This window comes from Anser cygnoides, chromosome 17 (genome assembly GCF_040182565.1).
Source record: "Anser cygnoides isolate HZ-2024a breed goose chromosome 17, Taihu_goose_T2T_genome, whole genome shotgun sequence".
Lineage (NCBI taxonomy): Eukaryota > Metazoa > Chordata > Aves > Anseriformes > Anatidae > Anser > Anser cygnoides.
The window spans coordinates 9,946,784-9,964,430 of record NC_089889.1 but is presented as its reverse complement, the minus strand read 5'-3'; the positions used below and the strand labels follow the sequence as shown (position 1 = coordinate 9,964,430).

Here is a 17,647-nt window from a genome sequence, read left to right as displayed (position 1 = left end):
AGCTGGTAGCTCTGGTGTGCTGCAGCAGCCTGGCCCTGGGTTTCAAATGGGGAACACTCATGACATGAATGGATTCAAGTCAGGAAGAGCCTTCGCACCGACAGTGGGCTTACAGGAATGAGTTAAAATCATTTTGTTTGCTTTGTGAAATTTATTAAAAACTACATTGTTCATCTGCTGAAACTTCACAGCTGTTGAGATTGCCCTCAGGGCAAACCACATCCAAGAAATGGCATGTAGATCTTGGGAGCACAAGACTTGAAAGCTGAAATTGCGCTCTGCAGCGCTGCCTTCGCTTCCCGTGCAGTCACGTCGAGCCATCTGTGGCTCCTCCAGTTAGACACCACACTTCTTAATTCCTACTTTTTCTCATCTCTGACTCCCGCAGTGGAATCAGCCCTGCAGTGCAAGTACTTCATTTCAAAGCCTTGTGTTTTGGCTAAAAAGGGACAGAGGTAGGATGCAGGCGGCAAGAGATCTGTGTGGGAAGTGGGTGCTCAGAGCCCATGGCATTCAGTGTCAGATACAGCCAGGCGCCGTGCTGCAGCAGATGTGCCATCGGGTATCACCTCCCTCTGACGTTACTGCTTCATTGTCCCTTGGAGGAGCCAGCGGTGAGGCAGCACTGCAGAAAACAAGCCCATGTGCTCATGAAAAATCTGTGAATTCCTTGTAGTGGCAGCAGCTTGCTCAATTTTGTACTGTCAGTTGCTACTTGTTTGCAAAAAACTTCACGGGATAAAAAAGTGGGGCTTGCATATTTAGGTCTGACTTGAAAGCTCTGTAGGGACTTGGGAGACTGAAATCAACCACTCAGCACAGGCAAAATTAGGACCAGCCAGGGCTCAAAGATACAAATACAAACAGGACATGAGAAACCCACTGACTGCAATCTATTCGGTCATAAATGATTCATGGAGTAATTTTGAGTACCAAACACATTGGTAAGAACTGGAGGTTTTGTTTCTTTTTTTTTGGGATGGCCCACAAACAAAAACATTGGCTAATTCATCAGACGCTTTCTTTTTTCTTTGAATAGTTTGCCCAGATCCCCGAGCAACCATCCTGTGCAATTTGCTGTTAACCTAAATAACTTGAATTCAGGTACACCCATAGCACTGCCCAGATCTGCCCATGCATGCAGTAATTAGGGCACTCCAAGCGCAAACCTGTAGCTGGGGAGGCAGGAGGCTCTGTAGGCATCTCCCGGTGGCTACCTGCTGGCTGCGGCACGGGGCAGGGATGGGGAAGGGAAGCTCCGCGCCGCCGCGTCCCTCCCTGCAGCTGCCTGGAGAAGGCTTTGTGGGAACCTGGGGGTGGCACCGTGCCCCTCAGCAAACACCCTGCGAAACTGGTAAAGAAAGGGCGGCTGTCTGTCGCCCTGATGGAGGGGAAGGAGACGTGTAAGAGACCCGTGGAGGCAGAGCGTTGCATTCCTTACCTGTGAAATAACCCCGTGAAATCCAAATGCTCGGGGAATTCCTAGATCTCTGTAACAACATTTCAGCGGTGACAGTGTGAGGATTTAAGTGAGGCAGGCTCCGAAGGGGGAGATTATTATCTGCTTTCAGACCAAGAGAGAAAGCAGTAGGAAAAAATAGACCTGCTTTTTACAAACCTTGTCTTACTTGATCCTGCTGCTAACTGGAGGGGGCCTGCCAGTGCGCTGAATTACTCAGAAAGGACCATTTTTGACTAAATCATTCCAGAACTATCCAGGAATTAAGTTAACTGCTGACTTCCAGATTTATGGGTCCCTTAATCCAAAATTACCTTTTAAGTGTAAGCAAGCCCTAAGACTTGGGTTATGCGAGGTGGGATCTTCTGGAGCAGAAGAGAGAGGCAGAAACAAGTTACTGGACAGAACCAAAGATGGCATTTAGGCTGAAAAATAGAGGGAATTAGGAAGTTTGGCCCCTGTTGTGGGGTTACTCAGCTGCAGACGGGCTGTGTTAAACCAGCCCTGGTGCAGAGAAGCGCTGCTAGCAGGGCTCTGTGCAGGGGGACGTGGTGCAGCGCTCGCAGCGCTGGTGCTGCCGACTGCCGGAGTGGGACCGGAGCGCGGGGGGCTGGGGGCACACGGCTGCGAGTGGGGCTGTGCATGCAGAGCCTTGTCAGGCAGACACACAGAATTACCTCATTAGTAAAGCATCGGTAGCCAGGTTCCTCAACACGTACCCTTCCTCCCACAGCACGGAACAACTTTGTGTCTAATTAACCAAATCAAAGGGTCCCAGAGAGGCAGCTTGAAGGGACGCCCTCAGCTTGAAGCCCAGGAGCCTTCAGCAAGTTGTGTGCGTGGTGGAACCAAGGAGCCTTCATTTCCTATGGCTGGATGTCTTGCATTCCCTACACCCCCCAAAATCCCCGTTTCTTCCCCACTAGCACATGCCCAGCTTCTTTTTGGGGCTGTGGATGCTGGAGCAGGGAAGAGGACGTGGTGCAGTACCTCCACACTGATGTGGAGAGCTGGGTCTCTTCCTGGGGGCTTCCTCGCAGCAGGGTGCTCTTTGAGTTTGTCCTTTTCTCCCCTCCTGCCCCTTTTTTTCTCAACTCCTGTTCCCCCCTCTGCAGGAGTGGGTCTGCCTGGCAGGGGCAGACTGGGTGCAGGAGGAATGAGCGTCCTTCCCTCAGGAATTGGGGCTAGGAGATGGAATTGGGGCAGGTGCTGCCACACAGGGGCTTGTCACTTACATTTTGCCAGTTTGGCAACTGCTCTCTCCTGTTTGTTAGTGGGAGAAAGGCAGATGCAGAATGTAAAATGTTGCTGCTCCCTCTGAGATGAGCCATGTTGTGCTCTGCCTGGGGCACAGCACCACTGCCGGGGCAGGAGAGCTCCCCAGTGCTGCGGGAGGAAGGAATTTGGGGTGCTGTCTCCCCAGAAGAAACCAATTTAATTTTCAGGAAAAATCCCTCTCCACAGAAGCATGGGAGCTGCATCCGTCCTTCTGCAAGCCCCATCTGCCCAGCTCCTGCAGCCCGGGGCTGGCTTGCTTTACAAACACTTTTCTCATCCCCTCACACTAGAAACTTGATTCTACAAAACACTTTCACAGCAGCTAATTACCAACCCTGCAGTGACTTAGCTCTCTAATTCCTGCCAGTCAATGAACCGGCCCAAAGAGCTGCTTTTTGTAAGTTGCTGAATGTATGAACACAGCCCTGGAGCCAGAATGTAGCACAGATTTTTTTTTTCCCCTGGACAATTTCCGGATCCTTGTCAATTTTGGAAATTTCTTTAACTCCCCAGGACAGAAGGAGCGTCCCAAGATGGAGGTAACCAGGCCTGGGACACACCGAGCAGCCACGGACCTGCAGCGGCCCCGGAGCCCAGCTGCGGTGCCAGGGAAGGAGCGATGGTCAGGAGATTGGTTTGAAGGGAAAGCTGGCGTCTGCCAGCCTGTCTGTGGGTGATCTGAGGGCTCAGCTGGGACGTCTCCACGTGTTCCTGCCTCCCAACAACGTCCACGCCTTGCACAGGTTTCCTTGATCTTCTGGTTTGTATCCAGAGGGCTGCTGCAAAAGCTGTTGTGCTGGCCAACGGCTTAGACCGCACCACTGCTCCCCACACCCCGCTCCCTCTGCCCCACGTGCAGGCCGCCCGCCCTGCCTTCCCCAGCCCCTCATTACCCACCTCTTCCCTTCCAACCAGCCCCTTCACGCCCTCCTGCTGCGCTCCTCACCCCTGGGAGAAGCAGCCCCTGGGCACGTTCAGCCCCTGGGCGCAGAGAAGCGGCCCCACGGCCACCCCCGGCCCTCCTCGCGGCTCGTCCTCGCCCCAGCCCCCGCCGCGCCTCTCGCGAGGGCTGTGCCGGTGCCTCGGTGCTCCCGGCCGCGCGCACCCAGCGGTTATTTGGGATTCTTCGCTCCTGCCCGGGCTGCCCGGGGCTTTGTCCTTCACGATACAGACGCCGAGCCCCGATTAGCTGAGTGCGGACCGGGGGCGGCGCCACGGTGCGGGGGGTGGCTGGGGCACAACGGGACCGGCCGAGGCGCGGAGCCAGCCCCAGGCACGGCACGGGCAGACCCGCCGCCGGTGCCCCCTGCAGGCAGCCCCCCGCAGCCGGTATGTATGTATGTATGTGTTTATTTATTTATTTATTTATTCCCTCTTTAAGCGGCTCCCTTCCTGCGGCGCCCCCTCCCGTTACCGCGGCGGGCCCTGAGGTGAGGCGAGGCCCCGCCCCCCCGCCCCGCGCGCCCCCTGGCGGCGGACACGAGCGTGCGCGGGCACGGGGCCGCCCCCCTCCATCGCGCACGCGCCCAGCAGGAAGCCCCGCCTTCCCTCAGAAGGGCGAGGGCGGGAGCGGCTTCGGGAGCGGCGAGCGCGCGTGCGCAGTGCGTCACGTGGCGGCGGGGCCCGCTCTTAAGGCGGCGCGCGGGGCGGGCGCGAGGCATTCTGAGGCGATGGCGCGCGGCGGCAGGAGCGTGGCGCGGCCCGCGGCGGCACCGGCACCGGCCAGGTACGGGGCGGGCTGAGGGGGCCGGGGCGGGCTGAGGGGGGCCTGGCGGGGCTCCCCCCCCCACCCTCCTGACCCGCTCCTCTCCCGCAGCCCGGCCCCAGCCGCCCCGGTGCCGGCGGCGCAGCCGGCGCAGCCCGGGCTGATGGCGCAGATGGCCAGCACGGCGGCCGGCGTGGCCGTGGGGTCCGCCGTGGGGCACGTCGTGGGCAGCGCCCTCACCGGAGCCTTCAGCGGCTCCTCCGAGCCCACCAAGGCGGCCCCGGCGCAGGTAGGAGCCCGCGTGTCCTTGTGCCGCCCTTGCGGGGCCGGGCCGTGGTGCCCAGGCCGTGTGGATCGGCCCCAGCGGCGCGGAGCCTGCCCGAGCTGCGCCCCTAACCCCGTCCTCGCCTCCAGGAGCCTCGCCAGCAGCCTGTGTACCAGCAGCAGTCGCCCTACGGGCCCTGCCACTACGAGATGAAGCAGTTCCTGGAGTGTGCTACCAACCAGAGAGACCTGACCTTGTGTGAGGGCTTCAACGAGGCGCTGAAGCAGTGCAAATATAGTAACGGTGGGTCTAAGTCCCAGCGGTGGGGCTGGGTGGTGAGGGAGCTGCAGCTGGGAGAATGCCAGAGGGTTTGAAGGTTGTGCAAACAAGCTGTCGAGCGAGCGGTGCCCTTCAGGGTTCTAAGTAGGAAGTGGCTCTGCCTGTGTGAGTGCCTTTTCCTTCACCTGGAATGCTGAAGGGAACCGGAAAGGGCAGAAGAGGTAGCCCTGACCACGTCCCTGAAAGTGACAAGATTGTAGATAACTTCACAGAGCTTCCTTTTTGTTGCTTTGAGAAGCCTGCTGCTTTTACCACCTGCTTTCCTAGTTCCTGCTGCACCTATTAATAGTAGATTTCAGTCCTTATGTCTTAGGCTTAAGGTGATCACCTTAGGCAGGAGAGTTTTTATTTAACTGCAGCTGCTGGAATATGCACCTAATACTGACCTTGTGTTTTCTCCCATGTAGGTGTTTCCTCTCTCCTGTGAGGAATCTGCCCACTTGTAGGGAGAAGAAGAGCCTGGTGTAGAGCCCTGATGCCTGCAAGGAGTGGAAGGAAGGATGGACAGGTGACGAGCTGGAGGGAACAGGCTGACCAGATCGGAGTCTTCTAGGGGTAACTTACTTCTGGAGTAACAGGGAAGTAAAGGAACGGTTGGATTTGTGATTCTGGAGTTCAGATAGTGTTGTATTTATTATGGAAAAATAAAGAAGCTTATTTGGAACTATCACCTATGCATTTTCTTTATTTAATATTTGAGCTAAAACTAAGCTACCCAGATATTACCCATATTATCCCCTTTCAGGGCAAGGCACGTCTGTTTGTGTGTTTCTGCAAGCAGGAGGTGCAGCCCAGCAGCAAGAACTGTGCCTGCATGGCTTGGCAAAAGTAGATGCACAACTGAGCTGAGATCAGATTGGCAACACTCCAGACAGAGCAGGGGCTGGAGAGAGGTAATCTGAGATATCCGACAGTATTTTCAGTAACATTCTTCTTGCATTGATAACCTCTTCCTGAAGAGCCGTGTTCTGACCCAGGAGCTAGGAAGGCGTGACCTGTCTGGCTGCATGACTCGGATACAGCCAGCTGATCTTCCTTAGTGAGTTATGCAATGTTCTCAAGGTCACCGGCTAAAGGTGAAGCTCAGGGCTGCTTTCTATTTCTGCCATTATGGCAGAACAGCCTCATTACGGCTGCCTGCAGGCTCTTCTCAGGAGACCCTGCTTGGCAGCAGATCATAGGGACTGCTGCTGAAGGTCCTGTCCCTTTCAAATATCCGAACTTAAATGCTTGATGGAAGTCGGTGTTCTGAGCTGTGCATGTCCTTAACCGGGGTGCCTTGCGCTCTCCTGAGAGGCGGCCAAGTTAGAAAGGTGCCAGAGACTCAAAGCCCGAGTGTTGTTGTGTGCTGAGCTGCTCCAGTGCGAGCAGGAGGAACCCCTGTTAAGTGGAACCACTGAGTCTCATCTTGCTGCCTTCAAGAAATATTTAACTTGGTGTGTGCTGGTCTGCACGGAGAGGCTGCTAGGGAAAGCTATCAGGCATACCTGCAGCGAGTGTGTGCTGTCTTCTGACCCATCCTGGCAAGTTCCAGCAATGGTTCTGCAGTTGACACTGTGGATGTCTCCTGAATGACTTTTCCTGCTGACCGCAGGGGTTGGTGAGCCTCCAGGAGGCCCCTGCCAGTGTGGTGGAGGTGTTTAGGGCAGACTTACCCAGTGAGCTGAGGCAGGAGGCGCAGTTCCTTGCTGCTCAGGGCAGGTCATGCTGTGGGAATGTGAATGACACCTTGAAGCAGAAGGCAGCTGCTTGTGCCTGGCCGGGGTGCTGTTTGCATGTCGGTGCAGCTTTAGTTGCAGAACATCAGAGGAGAGTGGGGGGTCCTGGTGGGGCCGGGGGCTCAGGCAGCACTATGGTGAGTCCTGGAGGCGGTCACTGCACTTGTGCGTGTTCCCATCAGGCCCTTTCCTCATCTAGGGGTGCTCTTTGGCTCTGAGCTCTTCTTGGGCTGGGCCCTCCTCTGCAAGGAGCCTTTCCTCCACTGCTCTCTCATTGGGGTGTTTGCTGAGAGCTTCTGCAGCCGATCTGTGGAGCAATCCCCAAAGAGTTTGGTCCTTTCCTGCTGTGTCAGTTGCCCACTGGTGTGTTAAATGAGGAGATGCTGAGCTGTGAGACTGCAGCCTGGGAGGTGGACATCTGAGTCTCCCCAGCTCATGTTGTCCCTCCCTGCCTGCCCCAGGAGCTGACTCCTTGCCTTGCACCCCTCCCAGCTGTGGGGCTGGTGCTGTACCCCGTACAGCTTGGTGTGGGGAGGGCGGGCAGCGGTGCCTGCTGCTGTGATAGGCAGGAGGGGCTCTGCGAAGCAGCTCTGCCTGCTCATAGTCCCCTCTTGCTGCCTGAATTCACCTGCTGAGACCCGCAGGTGACAGTGCTCTCACAGCAGTACCAGTCCTGAAGCTGTGCTGAGGGGGCACTGCGACGCAGAGGAGCGCTGTCCCCTGGATGGTGTGCAAGGGGAGTCACGCCTGCACCCTCAGCTCCTCTGGAGACGAGGTGGGTGCCTGACTTACCTGCGAGGTCAGGGTGGTGTTTCCCCAGGTTCTCCAGTAAGGGTTCGTAGCAGGTAGCTTCAGTGCTTTGTTCTCCTACCAGCAGAATGGGAAAAGTGGGTTAATCCCTATCTTGGCTGAAAATTGGGATCAAGACTTGGAATTGGGGCAGGTGGCTCTGTCATGAAACTCCTCCTCCCTCAGAGCTGCTACCTCGGACTCAGGGTACAGCTCTAGTTTCTTCGTGCGCTGGCTGTTCTTTCTCCTGAGAGCTACTGTGTGGTGTCCAAACAACTGCTGGACAGAGACCCTGTCCAAAGGCACATCTGTGCTGGTAGGCTGTGACAAGTGTCACTGGTATGCGGGGCAGTTCCTTGCAGTGCTACCCACCCCTGCAGCAGACCCGTCCTGGCCCAGAGGCTGAGCTGTGCTGCCTTGCTGAGGAACTTACTGGTGACTCTGACGAGGATGTAGCGTTGCCTTTCCCGTAGGTATTTACTGGCAAACTCAGAGGCAGGATTTTCCACTTTGTTTAGGTTCATCAAGGCCCCTGCTTCATCCACAAGATCGATGCAGTCTGGAGGGGAAGAGGTGTGTAAAGATCCCGTGTGTCCCTTCAACCTCTACAAGCTGGTACAGGCTTAGAGGTACTTCCCTTGGCAAGTTACGCTATGAAGAGAACGCACTGAGGTCTGCAGGGGAGGATGTTTGCTACCCCTGTGTTTTTGGGATGACCTGCAACTCCCACACAACCCTTTTGATCCCCTCTGCTGCTTCTCTAAGGCTCTGCCCCTGGGGCGGTGGCTGCTCGCGAGCACTCGGTACCTTCTGTCGCGCACTGACACTTCCTCTTCAGGTGGGCGGTGAGGATCAGGACGCGGCACTGCAGGTTCACCAGCTCCTGGCAGTTGGCTGTGGGCAGGGAATGAGAAGTGGGTACGCGAGGTCACCCTGGATCCAGGGGCCCCGCTGACATCACAGGTGGGTGCTGTCGTGGGCAGCAGAGCTGGGGGCCCTGCGTGGCCTTTCAGCAGGGCTTTGAGCTTGTGGTATTATGGGCTGTCTGCTGTGCTGGGAATGCGCCAGGCTAGGAGCTGGGATGAGCGTTCTGATTTGGGGAAAGCTGTTCTGCTTCGTGAAGCATCTGTCCTTTAACTTAGGTTCCTCAAATAGGAGTAGGAAAAATCCACGAGCCCTGGCCCTGACGTTCCCCTTCCATGAACTTGTCCAGGTCACAAGGGGAAGGAGCCGGACATCTCGGCTGAGTCACCGGGGGGTGTTTTGGCTGTGAACTCTCACCGAGAGTGTCACGATGGAGAAATCCCCGGGGCTGTCAAACGTCAGCAGTCAGAGCTGCGGAGGCAATTGAAATAGCAGAGGGATCAAAGGTATAGTCCCATGTGTGTCTGGCAGCTTCAGCACTGAGTGTTTGGGGTCAGGTGAAGGCTCCTAGCCAAGTGGGGGCAAGGCCAGGACAGAGTCTGCCCGTTTTCTCTTTCCCTGCTGTGGATGCTTGCACTCTGAAGCCAAGGGCTGGGGTTAGAGCGAGGGGAACCCTTCCCACAAAGCGGGGAGCAGAGGAACTGCTGGCAGCTGTCACTGCCTGGTGACTTTCTGTCTCTGTCTAGACAAGCAAAGCCCCCTCCAGCGATTTCCTCAGAGCTGCAAAGCTGGGAACACGCAGCAAGGACAACCTGGAGGGAGTTTACCCCGCAGGTGGTGCTGGCTGCAGCCCAGTGATCCACCCCTTGCCTGGCCTCCCTTCCTGTGGGTAACCGAGCCCTGCTGACATAGTTTTGCTCTGTGAGTCAGCGTGCAGGGATTAAATATCTCCATCAGGTAACTTTTAAAAATAAATAGATGGAGCAGAGGCTGCTGACGTGCTCTGGTAGAGCTCTCCTGCCCTGTTCCCTGGCCACGGGGCGTTGCTGTGCATCAAGGTGCTGTGTCCCTGCCTCCCTGTGGGGCCACCACCTGGCACCGAGAGCGGCCTCGAAGCCAGCGCTTTCCCCACGTACCTCCGTATCTCACCGTGATGAACATTGTGCTTCCTGGCGGGGGCTGGAGGCAAGGGGCTGCGATGTCCTGCGCACAGTGGGGGTGACAAAGTGCCCGGGTGTTGTGCGCCGAGAGGAGGGGCGGCGTTTCCAGCTGACACTGTCGTGGTTTCAATAGCAGATTTCCCAGCAACGGGGAATGGCCCCCGCAGATTCCTGAGCCTCCTGTGCCTGGGCGCTGGGAGAGGAGGGGTAGAGCAGGGCTTTGTTAACAACAGCCTTTCAGGAGGCTGCTCCCAGTCTGTCTCTTCACAGTGCTGGTGATTCCTGCCCCTTGTTTGCCCTGCAGCCCCTCTGAGTGCCAGACCGTGCCTGCCCGGCTGTGCCCAGCATCGATGCTGGTTCATGTTTGCTCTCGGGCTTTGCACAGGCAGTTGCTTTCCTGCCCCTCAGTGCCACCAGAGCAATCTGCGTTGCTCATGCAGCAGCTGCTTAGTGCCCAGATGTTGCCATACACATTCAGCAGTGCTTACAGGGCCCTGTAGCATCACCCCCTTTTCTTGCAGAGATGCCAAGACACACAGGTGAAATCCTGTCCTGAGGACCTGAATGGTGGGACCTAGTACTGACGCTGAGGCACAAGGAGTGATCTGTGGAGAGTTGCGCTGTGTAGCTGGTACTCACAGCTCTGTGGACAAATCTCCTCTCTCCAGATCTCCTTGCATGGAGAAAGGGCCCTATGGCTGTGCACGATGCAGCAGGGCATGTGTGGGCAGAGCTGTGCTCACAGCACTGCTCTTCTGATTTCTCTCCTGAGAAGCTGTGAAACCACAGAGCAGAAGTCTGGTTCCCAGCAGCCTCTCAGAGCTGGGGCCGGTTGTGCTGCAGCTCTCGCTGCTGGGCCAGCCTAAAAGCAGCCTGTTGCCCTGTGACCCTGGTTTCCATATCTAACACGTCTGAGGGCTTGCTGTGCTGCAGGGCACGGCAGCTGTTGTACTGGGCTGTGGAGGACCCATTTTTCCCTTACAGGTGCCGTGGTGTGGTATCACAGCTCTCTTTAGCCCTCACACGTGAGCCAAGAGATGACCACAGCAGGAGGGCTGTGTTCTGAGGCACCGGGAGACTTTGTGCACCACCGCTTGGTATTTCTGCTCTCAGGGTGGTGATAGAGCCCACTCTCTATCGGGAGAGTCCCTGGAGCAAGCGGAAGGGGAAGGAGAGCACGTTTCTGTGATTAAAAACAATTCTTACATGGAGGAAATTGCCCCCTCACCCCAGCCTGAGCGTTCACACACTGCACCCTGCCCTGGGGGATCAGCCTCACGCTGGGGCAGCTCAGTGGGAAGGCACGGGGAGCAGGTGGAGCAGCGTCAGTGCAGCACTTTGCCCCCTGTCCCACAGGGGCTGTGGCCTCCAGCGGGTGGGCTCCTCTCCTGCCTCCAAACACAGCAGGGGACGGACCTGGGGGGCTGCCCTGGGCAGCCGGGAGGCTCGGAGTGACCCTGTGCCGTTGCTTTGAGCAGACCCCAGCACGGCGGGCACCTGGGGCCTCCCCGTGCCCCGGACTTGGTCCAAAATAGATGTGACCTGGTGGGACAAAGCAACCCCGAGGGACAGCCCGTGCTGAGGGTTGTTAGCGGAGCTGTTTCGCACCGTCCTGCGCACACGTAGCGCGCGGGCAGCTCCTCCCTGTGAGGTGAGAGATCGGGTGCTGCCGAGAGGCCTCCTCCTGCCTTGGCTGCTGGAGACCGGGGCTGGGCATGGCGCTCGCCCTCGCCCTCCTGCCACTGCTGCTCCTGCCCTGGGGTAAGTGCCTGCTCCGTCCCTTCGCCCTGTTGGGAGGCACTGGGACTGTCCCGCCTCAGCCTCGCCCTGCTTTGGGTTTTTTTGTGTGGGTGTGCTTTGAAAGCCTTACTCCCTCGCGCTGCTTGTTATCCCCCGCCATGCCGTGCCTCTTCGGAGCCCCCCTGAAATTGAGAGAAACGAGCAAACAGCTCCTGATGTATTTTGCAAAAGTACCTGGATGCTGAATTGGAGACAGAAATACTAGCTCAGAGGCACAGTGTAAGGAACTTGAGTGCATCCGTTTGTTGATCAAGATCTAGTGTACTGATAACCAAAAATAATAAGTCTGCAAGGTTTTTACAGTTGCTTGGGTGAAACCTTCGCTGCCACCTCCTCATCGCTTATTTCAGTTGATGAAATCTTACCTTCTGCAGGGTTGTTGTTGTCTAGGCACCCTTCGTGGTACTGGCTAGGAAGCTGTTCCTGGCGGAGTTCTGTGCTGTGTCTCTGATCAGGGATGTGCAGGCTGCAGTAACTGGGGGCTCCCGTGGCTTTAGGGGCCACTGGGCGTGCAGATGAGCCCCAGGCTCCCTGCGGCTCTGTCTGGACCTAGGGAGAGGTTTAGGGAGGGAGAATTTGGTTGGGGCATCTGCGTGCTCTGTGAACCCCCCAAAGAGATGAAATTGGTGGGGCAGCTGTCGGGCCCTCACCTGGGGCATTTGCTCTGTGCTCAGTACCTGAAGCCAGCGCAGTGGTGCAGGATGGAGTCAGTGTGCCTGCTCCTTGCCTGGGAGCAGGAATCGGGGCTCTCCTCCAATTCTCGCTTTCAGGTTCAGGGACTCTTGGATATCCTGAGAGTCAAGTGGTTCTTGTGACTGAAGGGGAGCCTGTGGTTATGGAGTGTCCTTTCCGCAAGCACACTGGCAGTGGTGATCCCTTCTATGAGCTCATCTGGAGCCACAGGAACATGTCAGGAAGGATCCTGCAGTTTAGGATGACACGGTCCAATGCCTCCTGTGCGCACCGCAGCGAAGGTCACTTCAGCGGCACTGTGGATTTTGAAAGGAGCGTGAGCTTTCTCAACATCTCAGAAGTGCTTATGAATGACACTGGCCCTTACCTCTGCTATGTGAAGATAGGGAGCAGCAACCCCACCGAAAAGGTGACTCACCTGCTCGTTAGAGGTGAGTCCGTCTCTCCTGTTTTCCCCTTTCTTTCCTTCCAGCATTACACCTGTGCATCCCTGAGAAAGCGTAGTCCTCTCTTGTCATCGAGTGGCTTCCCAAAGCCTTTGGGAAGTGTTAGCCTTGTTGGACTGAGCTCAGGCAAGGGACCCGCCCCCGTGCTGGGAAAAGGAGAATGGTTTGCGTTTTAACACCTAGCCTTACAGAGTTTTGTTTTACATTCCCACTGGCTTGTGCAGCCCCCAGTAACTTTTGTGGGCACAGTGCTTTGCCTGAGCTGGCATTATGCAGGCATCAAAGCAGCTCTGACATGACCACCCATGTGAACCTCTCTTCTTTGCAGGTCGGCAGCCGTGGGCAGCCTCTGGGGGCCTCAGCTTCTCTGTACCTCAAGGAGGCGAAGTCACCTTGGACTGTGATTTCCCTGCCAACCTGACCAGGAACTTCACCAACCTCTTTTGGCTGCACGAGCAAGACCAGAGCCCACCCCGACTCGTAGCATGGCACCTCACATCCAGTTTCCAGAACGATAGCGGCAGCATTGGGAGTCGTTTCCAGAGCATATTTGATCTGGAAAATCACCGGAGCCGTCTCACCATTACTGGGCTGGAAGAGGAGGACGGTGGCTGGTACCATTGTGAGGGCCTGGGAGAGCTTTCAGGCAGGCAGAGAGGGACGAGAACCAACCTTGCTGTGAAAGGTGAGCTTGTTTTCTGGGACCTTGTGGGGCAAGCAAAATCCTGCTCTGGTAAGTCTTTGCATTTCACAGTCAGTCTAATCCATGGGCTTGATCTGCTCGGGGCTTGATGACAGGGTGCATGTGACACTTCTCAGCTGGGACACATCTTAACATGCGGGGTGCCTCTCATTCACCTTGCACTGCCCTGCAGAGCGTGGGGAGTGCAGGCAGCCAACAGCTGGAGCTATGTCTGCAGCACGCTCGTACCTGCAACAGGCTGAGAGGGCTGGCTGCCCAAAGTGTGAGCTGCTGTTGTGCTGCAACGGCAAAGCTTTGCAAGGTCAGAAAACATGAAAGCGAGATGCACAGATAAATGTAAAGTGTCTACAAAACCACAGAATGTTATCTGTGAAGAGATACAGGTTACGCACCCCTTGCTGCAAGTGGTTATCTGTAAAAGGTATCACCTTGATGTGATTCTTTCAGGAACCGATTTTCATCTCTACCGAACAATGACATGGATTTTTAATGCATTTAGTTTAATGTGTACAAGTGCCTTTTATCCAGTGTTACTCAGTAACAAATCCCAGCAGAATTGTTCACTGTGTTTGCAGCCTGGCCAATTAATCCAGAACACGGTTAGTTGAAATTATGCAGTAATTTGGACTCACCATGACTCAAGTGGGAAATACATGATGTGAGGATAAAGCAGGACCCTCTTTTGAAGTGTAGGACATGCCGTGTCCCTGCTGATTTGGTGCCAAAAAGATGTGATTCGTATTTCAGAAGAAACTCTTAAAATTTGCTGGTTCTTGTGTTCTTGTTCCCACATCCTCACGCCCGTGGTGGGGTGGGCATGGCCTGCCTCCTCAGCGCTGTTAGCCTTTTTTCACAGGTTTTCTTCAATGTCTTACCCACGGCCCCTAGCTGCAGAGGTCGGAGTCTTCCATGTTTTCACTGAAACCACCAACCCGCTTGCAGGGTTGCGTGTCCCAGTATATATGACAATATGAACTCTAGGAGTACAAGCCTGCATTCTCCTTTCCAGGCTCCTCGGCTGTCCTGCTGGTTGCTTTGGGGAGCGTTGCGTTTGCCGTCATGGCTCTGTGCTTGTACTTTCTGTGTAAGTAATACTGGGCAAGGAACACGGCTTCACCCAGGCATCACCTCACACCTTATCACAGCAGTGGCCTGATCTCTCCTGTGTCTCTGTGAGGACACTGGCTCTTCAGCAACACGGCCAGGCCCTCACCTGCACTGCGCTGTGTCCTCTGCTGACGCCTCGCTGCATCCCTTGTGGTCTCAGCCGAGCGTGGGGCACCGGGAGCAGACGGGACTCACGTGGGTGGCACTGCATCAGGCCGCTGCTGTCACATGGAGGAGCGTGAGAGGAGGCCAAAAGCTCCTCCATGCCCTGGTAGAATGTCTTTCAGCAGTTAGTGTGACACGGGGTTCAGCCTTTGGACTGTAAGGAGGTGTAGAGCAGGCCATTATAGTGGGGAAAAACCGTCAGGCAAAATCCTTCCGATAGCGACCGGTCCCGGTCTGTGAGCAGGGAGGCTGTATTAGAGCCGTGCTATTTCAGCGTGGGCTGCTCCAGCAGAGCTGTGTCCCCTCTGCTCTGTTTCAGACAAGCATCACATCCAGCTGAGGAGACGGCGCACCTTGCAGGACGCATCGGGTCCCTGCTGCAGGCCCGCAGAGGAGGGTGTGAGGCAGCCTGCAGGCAGGGAAGCTGTCAGTGTCAGCGCTGGCAGCATGGCAGAGTACAGCGTGAGTGCGGTGCCGGGCAGAGCCCAGCCACTGCTGACTCCTGCAGCAGTGCAGGGGCTGGCGACGGAGCCCTGAGGAGGAAGCCATGGATGGGGCTGCTGGGCAGTAACCGAGGCTGTTGTTTGTTCACAGCTCCTCACTTTCCCAGGAAGGAACGCCACTGCTGCGGTCCGGGGACAACGATGACAGCCCAGGAGAGCCCAGTGGGACGGAGGGAGCTGTGCTGTGCTTCCAGTATTCATGGCACTGTGGATAATTCCCCTCCACTGTGTATCATGCAAAGGTCCCTAGCAAAACCTTCTCTCCCTTGATGGTTGTTTTTTGTATTCAATTAAAGCCTCTCCAGGACAGACTGTGTGTACATTCAGTCTCTGCTGTACCTGGCTGTTCTGGCTCCTTGTGGAGCTGGCTTTCAGCTGCTCTGTATCCAGCCTGGCTCAGACCAACCCTTGCACCATCCCCAGGGGCTGATGCTACCCACCAGACACAGCCACATCCTCCTCCCGTGGAGGAAAAGCCTGGCAGCTCTGCAGGATGAAGCAAGGCCTGCATGGGGACTTCTCTAACCCAGGGCAGGAGAGAGGTGCTGATGTCTCTGTTCCTATTGCTGTCCCATCAAAACAGCACTCCAACACTCCACAGCCTCAGGGGAAGCACAGACAGCAAATCCCTGCCCAACCCCAAGGAGGGCCAGTGTGTTTCAGCCTCCTCGTGGGGCTGTACGACCATGGCAGCTGTGTGCCATAGCCCAGCCACACACAGGGCCATGCAGTCCCACCAGGCACAACCCAAACCTTGCTGCCTCCTATGCTGCAAGCGCGCAGCCCACTCCCAAGCGATGGCGTTATGGCGGCTCTGAGGAGCCTCAGCCACCACCTTTTGCTCTCATTTTGCTCTCACTGCTCCCTGGGGAGGCTGTGTCACAGTAAATTGGTCAAGGTTGCGTAGGGGGAAGTAATTGCTTTTGTTAGACCAGCTGATAGAGAAGAGGGGAAAAAATAGCTGAGCCGTTGGGCACGTGAGCCCTTGTTGAGACCACTGCAGCGTGTCGAAGCAGAGCGAACATCCGTCTTGCTGGCGGGCCATAGCACCCAGTCTTTGGGACCAGAGATGCAGTGTTGGGTTGGTGTAATGAGGCAGGACCCTGTCCTGGAGCTCGTGGCTCCATTTTCCCTCAAACACAGAGCATGCTCAACCACTCACAAAAATCTTAGGCTTGGAGATGCCTTGGGAGCTGGGCTGCAGAGGTGTGCGTGCCCTGTGGTGGCGTTACAGACAGGAGGGCCTTCACACCCACTGATTCTGGAAGCTCTTTGCTTTACCGGTCTGCAGTCCTTCCTCACCAGACACCACCTGCGCTGCAGCCACAGCCCCCCACACTGTGTCCCTCAGTAAATGTCTTCTGGAAGGTCAACTTGTTTTGGGTGGTGTCCCCACCCTTGTACCCCAGTACCAAGGGCAGTGGAGCAGGCTAACATGTGCAAGGCTGTGCCTGGAGGTGAAGGTGCTGATGCTGGGCTCTCGCCCCACTGACTCGAGCCCCCTTGCTGAAGCCCAGTTGCAGCAAATGGAGCGACACGGGCAGCTGAAGTCCCCAGCCCCCTGTGTCATTTACATACGCCTCACTAGCAGCACATCAGCCCGGGCTTGTGCAGTACCACAGCCCGTCTCCAAAACAGCCTCCCTTCCTCTGCTCCCCATCCTGGCCCCTGCCATGGCCCTGGGCTTCGTGGTCCTGCTGCTGGTGGGGACAGCAGGGACAGGTAAGGGCAGCGTGGCTGCACTAGTTGATGCTGGGGAAGGTGGGCAGGACTGAGGTGTGTACGGGCAATGTTCAGCCGAGCTGGGAGGAGGTATGCTCTAAGGCTATGTGGTGCAATGAGTGGGGCTGCGCAGTGGGGACACCTAAAGAGGGTAAGGGAATATTTTGGGGCTGGGGGTGGTTGGGCACGGCTCCCCATCAGTAACCGCATACCTGGTACGTGCAGCCTGCAAGGCTCAGCAGGTGCTGACCCAGCCGACCACCGTGTTGGTGCTGCCCGGGCAGACCGCCCGGCTGTCCTGCACCCTCAGCCCCCAGTACAACATCACCGACTTCGGCATCACCTGGTACCAGCAGCGCCCGGGGCAGGCCCTCAGGTACCTGCTCTACTACAACTCGGAGCACGACAACCACAAACCCACCAGGATTCCTGACCGCTTCTTCGCTACCAAAGACCTTGCCCGCAACGCCTGCATCCTCACCATCACGGACGCCCAGGAGGAAGACAACGGCAGATATTACTGCTCGCTGTCCTCCACCAACAGCTGGCTGTAGCAGCGGGGAGCGGAACCGGCTTGCCCCATGCGCCGTGATGCGATGCAGGGCTGGAGGGAAGGGGCACAGACCTCCTGCAGCCCGGGGCCAGCCCGGCGCAGTGCCGCAGCCGCCTCACTTTTCCTCCCTCACCTTCCTTCCCTTTCCCTCCCTCACCTTCCTTCCCTCAGCTTCCCTCCCTCACCTTCCTTCCCTCCCCTCCCCTCCCCTCCCTTCACCTCCCCTCACAGCCCCGCTCTCCCCACATCCCAGCGGCGGTGGGAGCACGGGGCCATGCCGCGGGGTGCCTGAGCTGGTGGCCGGCAGGGGCTGCGGTTTGGTAAAGGCAATAAAAATGTTTGCCCCTCCGACGCCGCGCTTCTGCCTCCGTCTCTGTG

The 17,647-nt window shown here is 56.8% G+C and overlaps 4 protein-coding genes and 1 long non-coding RNA gene across 7 annotated transcripts; 3 read left to right on the top strand and 2 right to left on the bottom strand.

Annotated features, from left to right (window-relative positions):
* Positions 1 to 131: 131 nt before the first annotated feature.
* Positions 132 to 4,169, bottom strand: LOC136786531 (uncharacterized). Its single transcript, XR_010825434.1, has 2 exons — positions 3,635 to 4,169; positions 132 to 625 (listed from the first exon to the last, which is right to left on the bottom strand). It is a non-coding gene; the product is annotated as an uncharacterized lncRNA (long non-coding RNA).
* A 136-nt stretch (positions 4,170 to 4,305) lies between these two features.
* CHCHD10 (coiled-coil-helix-coiled-coil-helix domain containing 10) lies at positions 4,306 to 5,716 on the top strand. The gene is made up of 4 exons (XM_048063999.2): positions 4,306 to 4,463; positions 4,554 to 4,731; positions 4,857 to 5,010; positions 5,454 to 5,716. Exons 1-4 carry the CDS (start codon positions 4,408 to 4,410, stop codon positions 5,471 to 5,473), a joined length of 408 nt encoding a protein of 135 aa, XP_047919956.2. The 5' UTR covers positions 4,306 to 4,407; the 3' UTR covers positions 5,474 to 5,716.
* On the bottom strand, positions 5,541 to 9,681 carry C17H22orf15 (chromosome 17 C22orf15 homolog). The gene is made up of 5 exons (XM_048064000.2): positions 9,554 to 9,681; positions 8,361 to 8,447; positions 7,987 to 8,112; positions 7,557 to 7,631; positions 5,541 to 7,071 (listed from the first exon to the last, which is right to left on the bottom strand). The coding sequence occupies exons 1-5, from the start codon at positions 9,576 to 9,578 to the stop codon at positions 6,956 to 6,958; spliced, it is 429 nt and encodes a 142-aa protein (XP_047919957.2). The 5' UTR covers positions 9,579 to 9,681; the 3' UTR covers positions 5,541 to 6,955.
* An 84-nt stretch (positions 9,682 to 9,765) lies between these two features.
* LOC106031281 (uncharacterized) lies at positions 9,766 to 15,224 on the top strand. 3 transcript variants are annotated; one of them, XM_013173575.3, is made up of 6 exons: positions 9,766 to 11,338; positions 12,148 to 12,501; positions 12,845 to 13,201; positions 14,229 to 14,303; positions 14,811 to 14,953; positions 15,086 to 15,224. In XM_013173575.3, exons 1-6 carry the CDS (start codon positions 11,293 to 11,295, stop codon positions 15,137 to 15,139), a joined length of 1,029 nt encoding a protein of 342 aa, XP_013029029.3. In that variant the 5' UTR covers positions 9,766 to 11,292; the 3' UTR covers positions 15,140 to 15,224. The 3 variants fall into 3 exon arrangements, with proteins under 3 accessions (XP_013029029.3, XP_013029027.3, XP_013029030.3); XM_013173573.3 differs by lacking the exon at positions 15,086 to 15,224 and having other exon boundaries at positions 14,811 to 15,028; XM_013173576.3 differs by lacking the exons at positions 14,229 to 14,303; positions 15,086 to 15,224 and having other exon boundaries at positions 14,811 to 15,028.
* A 1,239-nt stretch (positions 15,225 to 16,463) lies between these two features.
* Positions 16,464 to 17,270, top strand: VPREB3 (V-set pre-B cell surrogate light chain 3). Its single transcript, XM_013173580.3, has 2 exons — positions 16,464 to 16,716; positions 16,942 to 17,270. Exons 1-2 carry the CDS (start codon positions 16,464 to 16,466, stop codon positions 17,268 to 17,270), a joined length of 582 nt encoding a protein of 193 aa, XP_013029034.3.
* Positions 17,271 to 17,647: the final 377 nt, after the last annotated feature.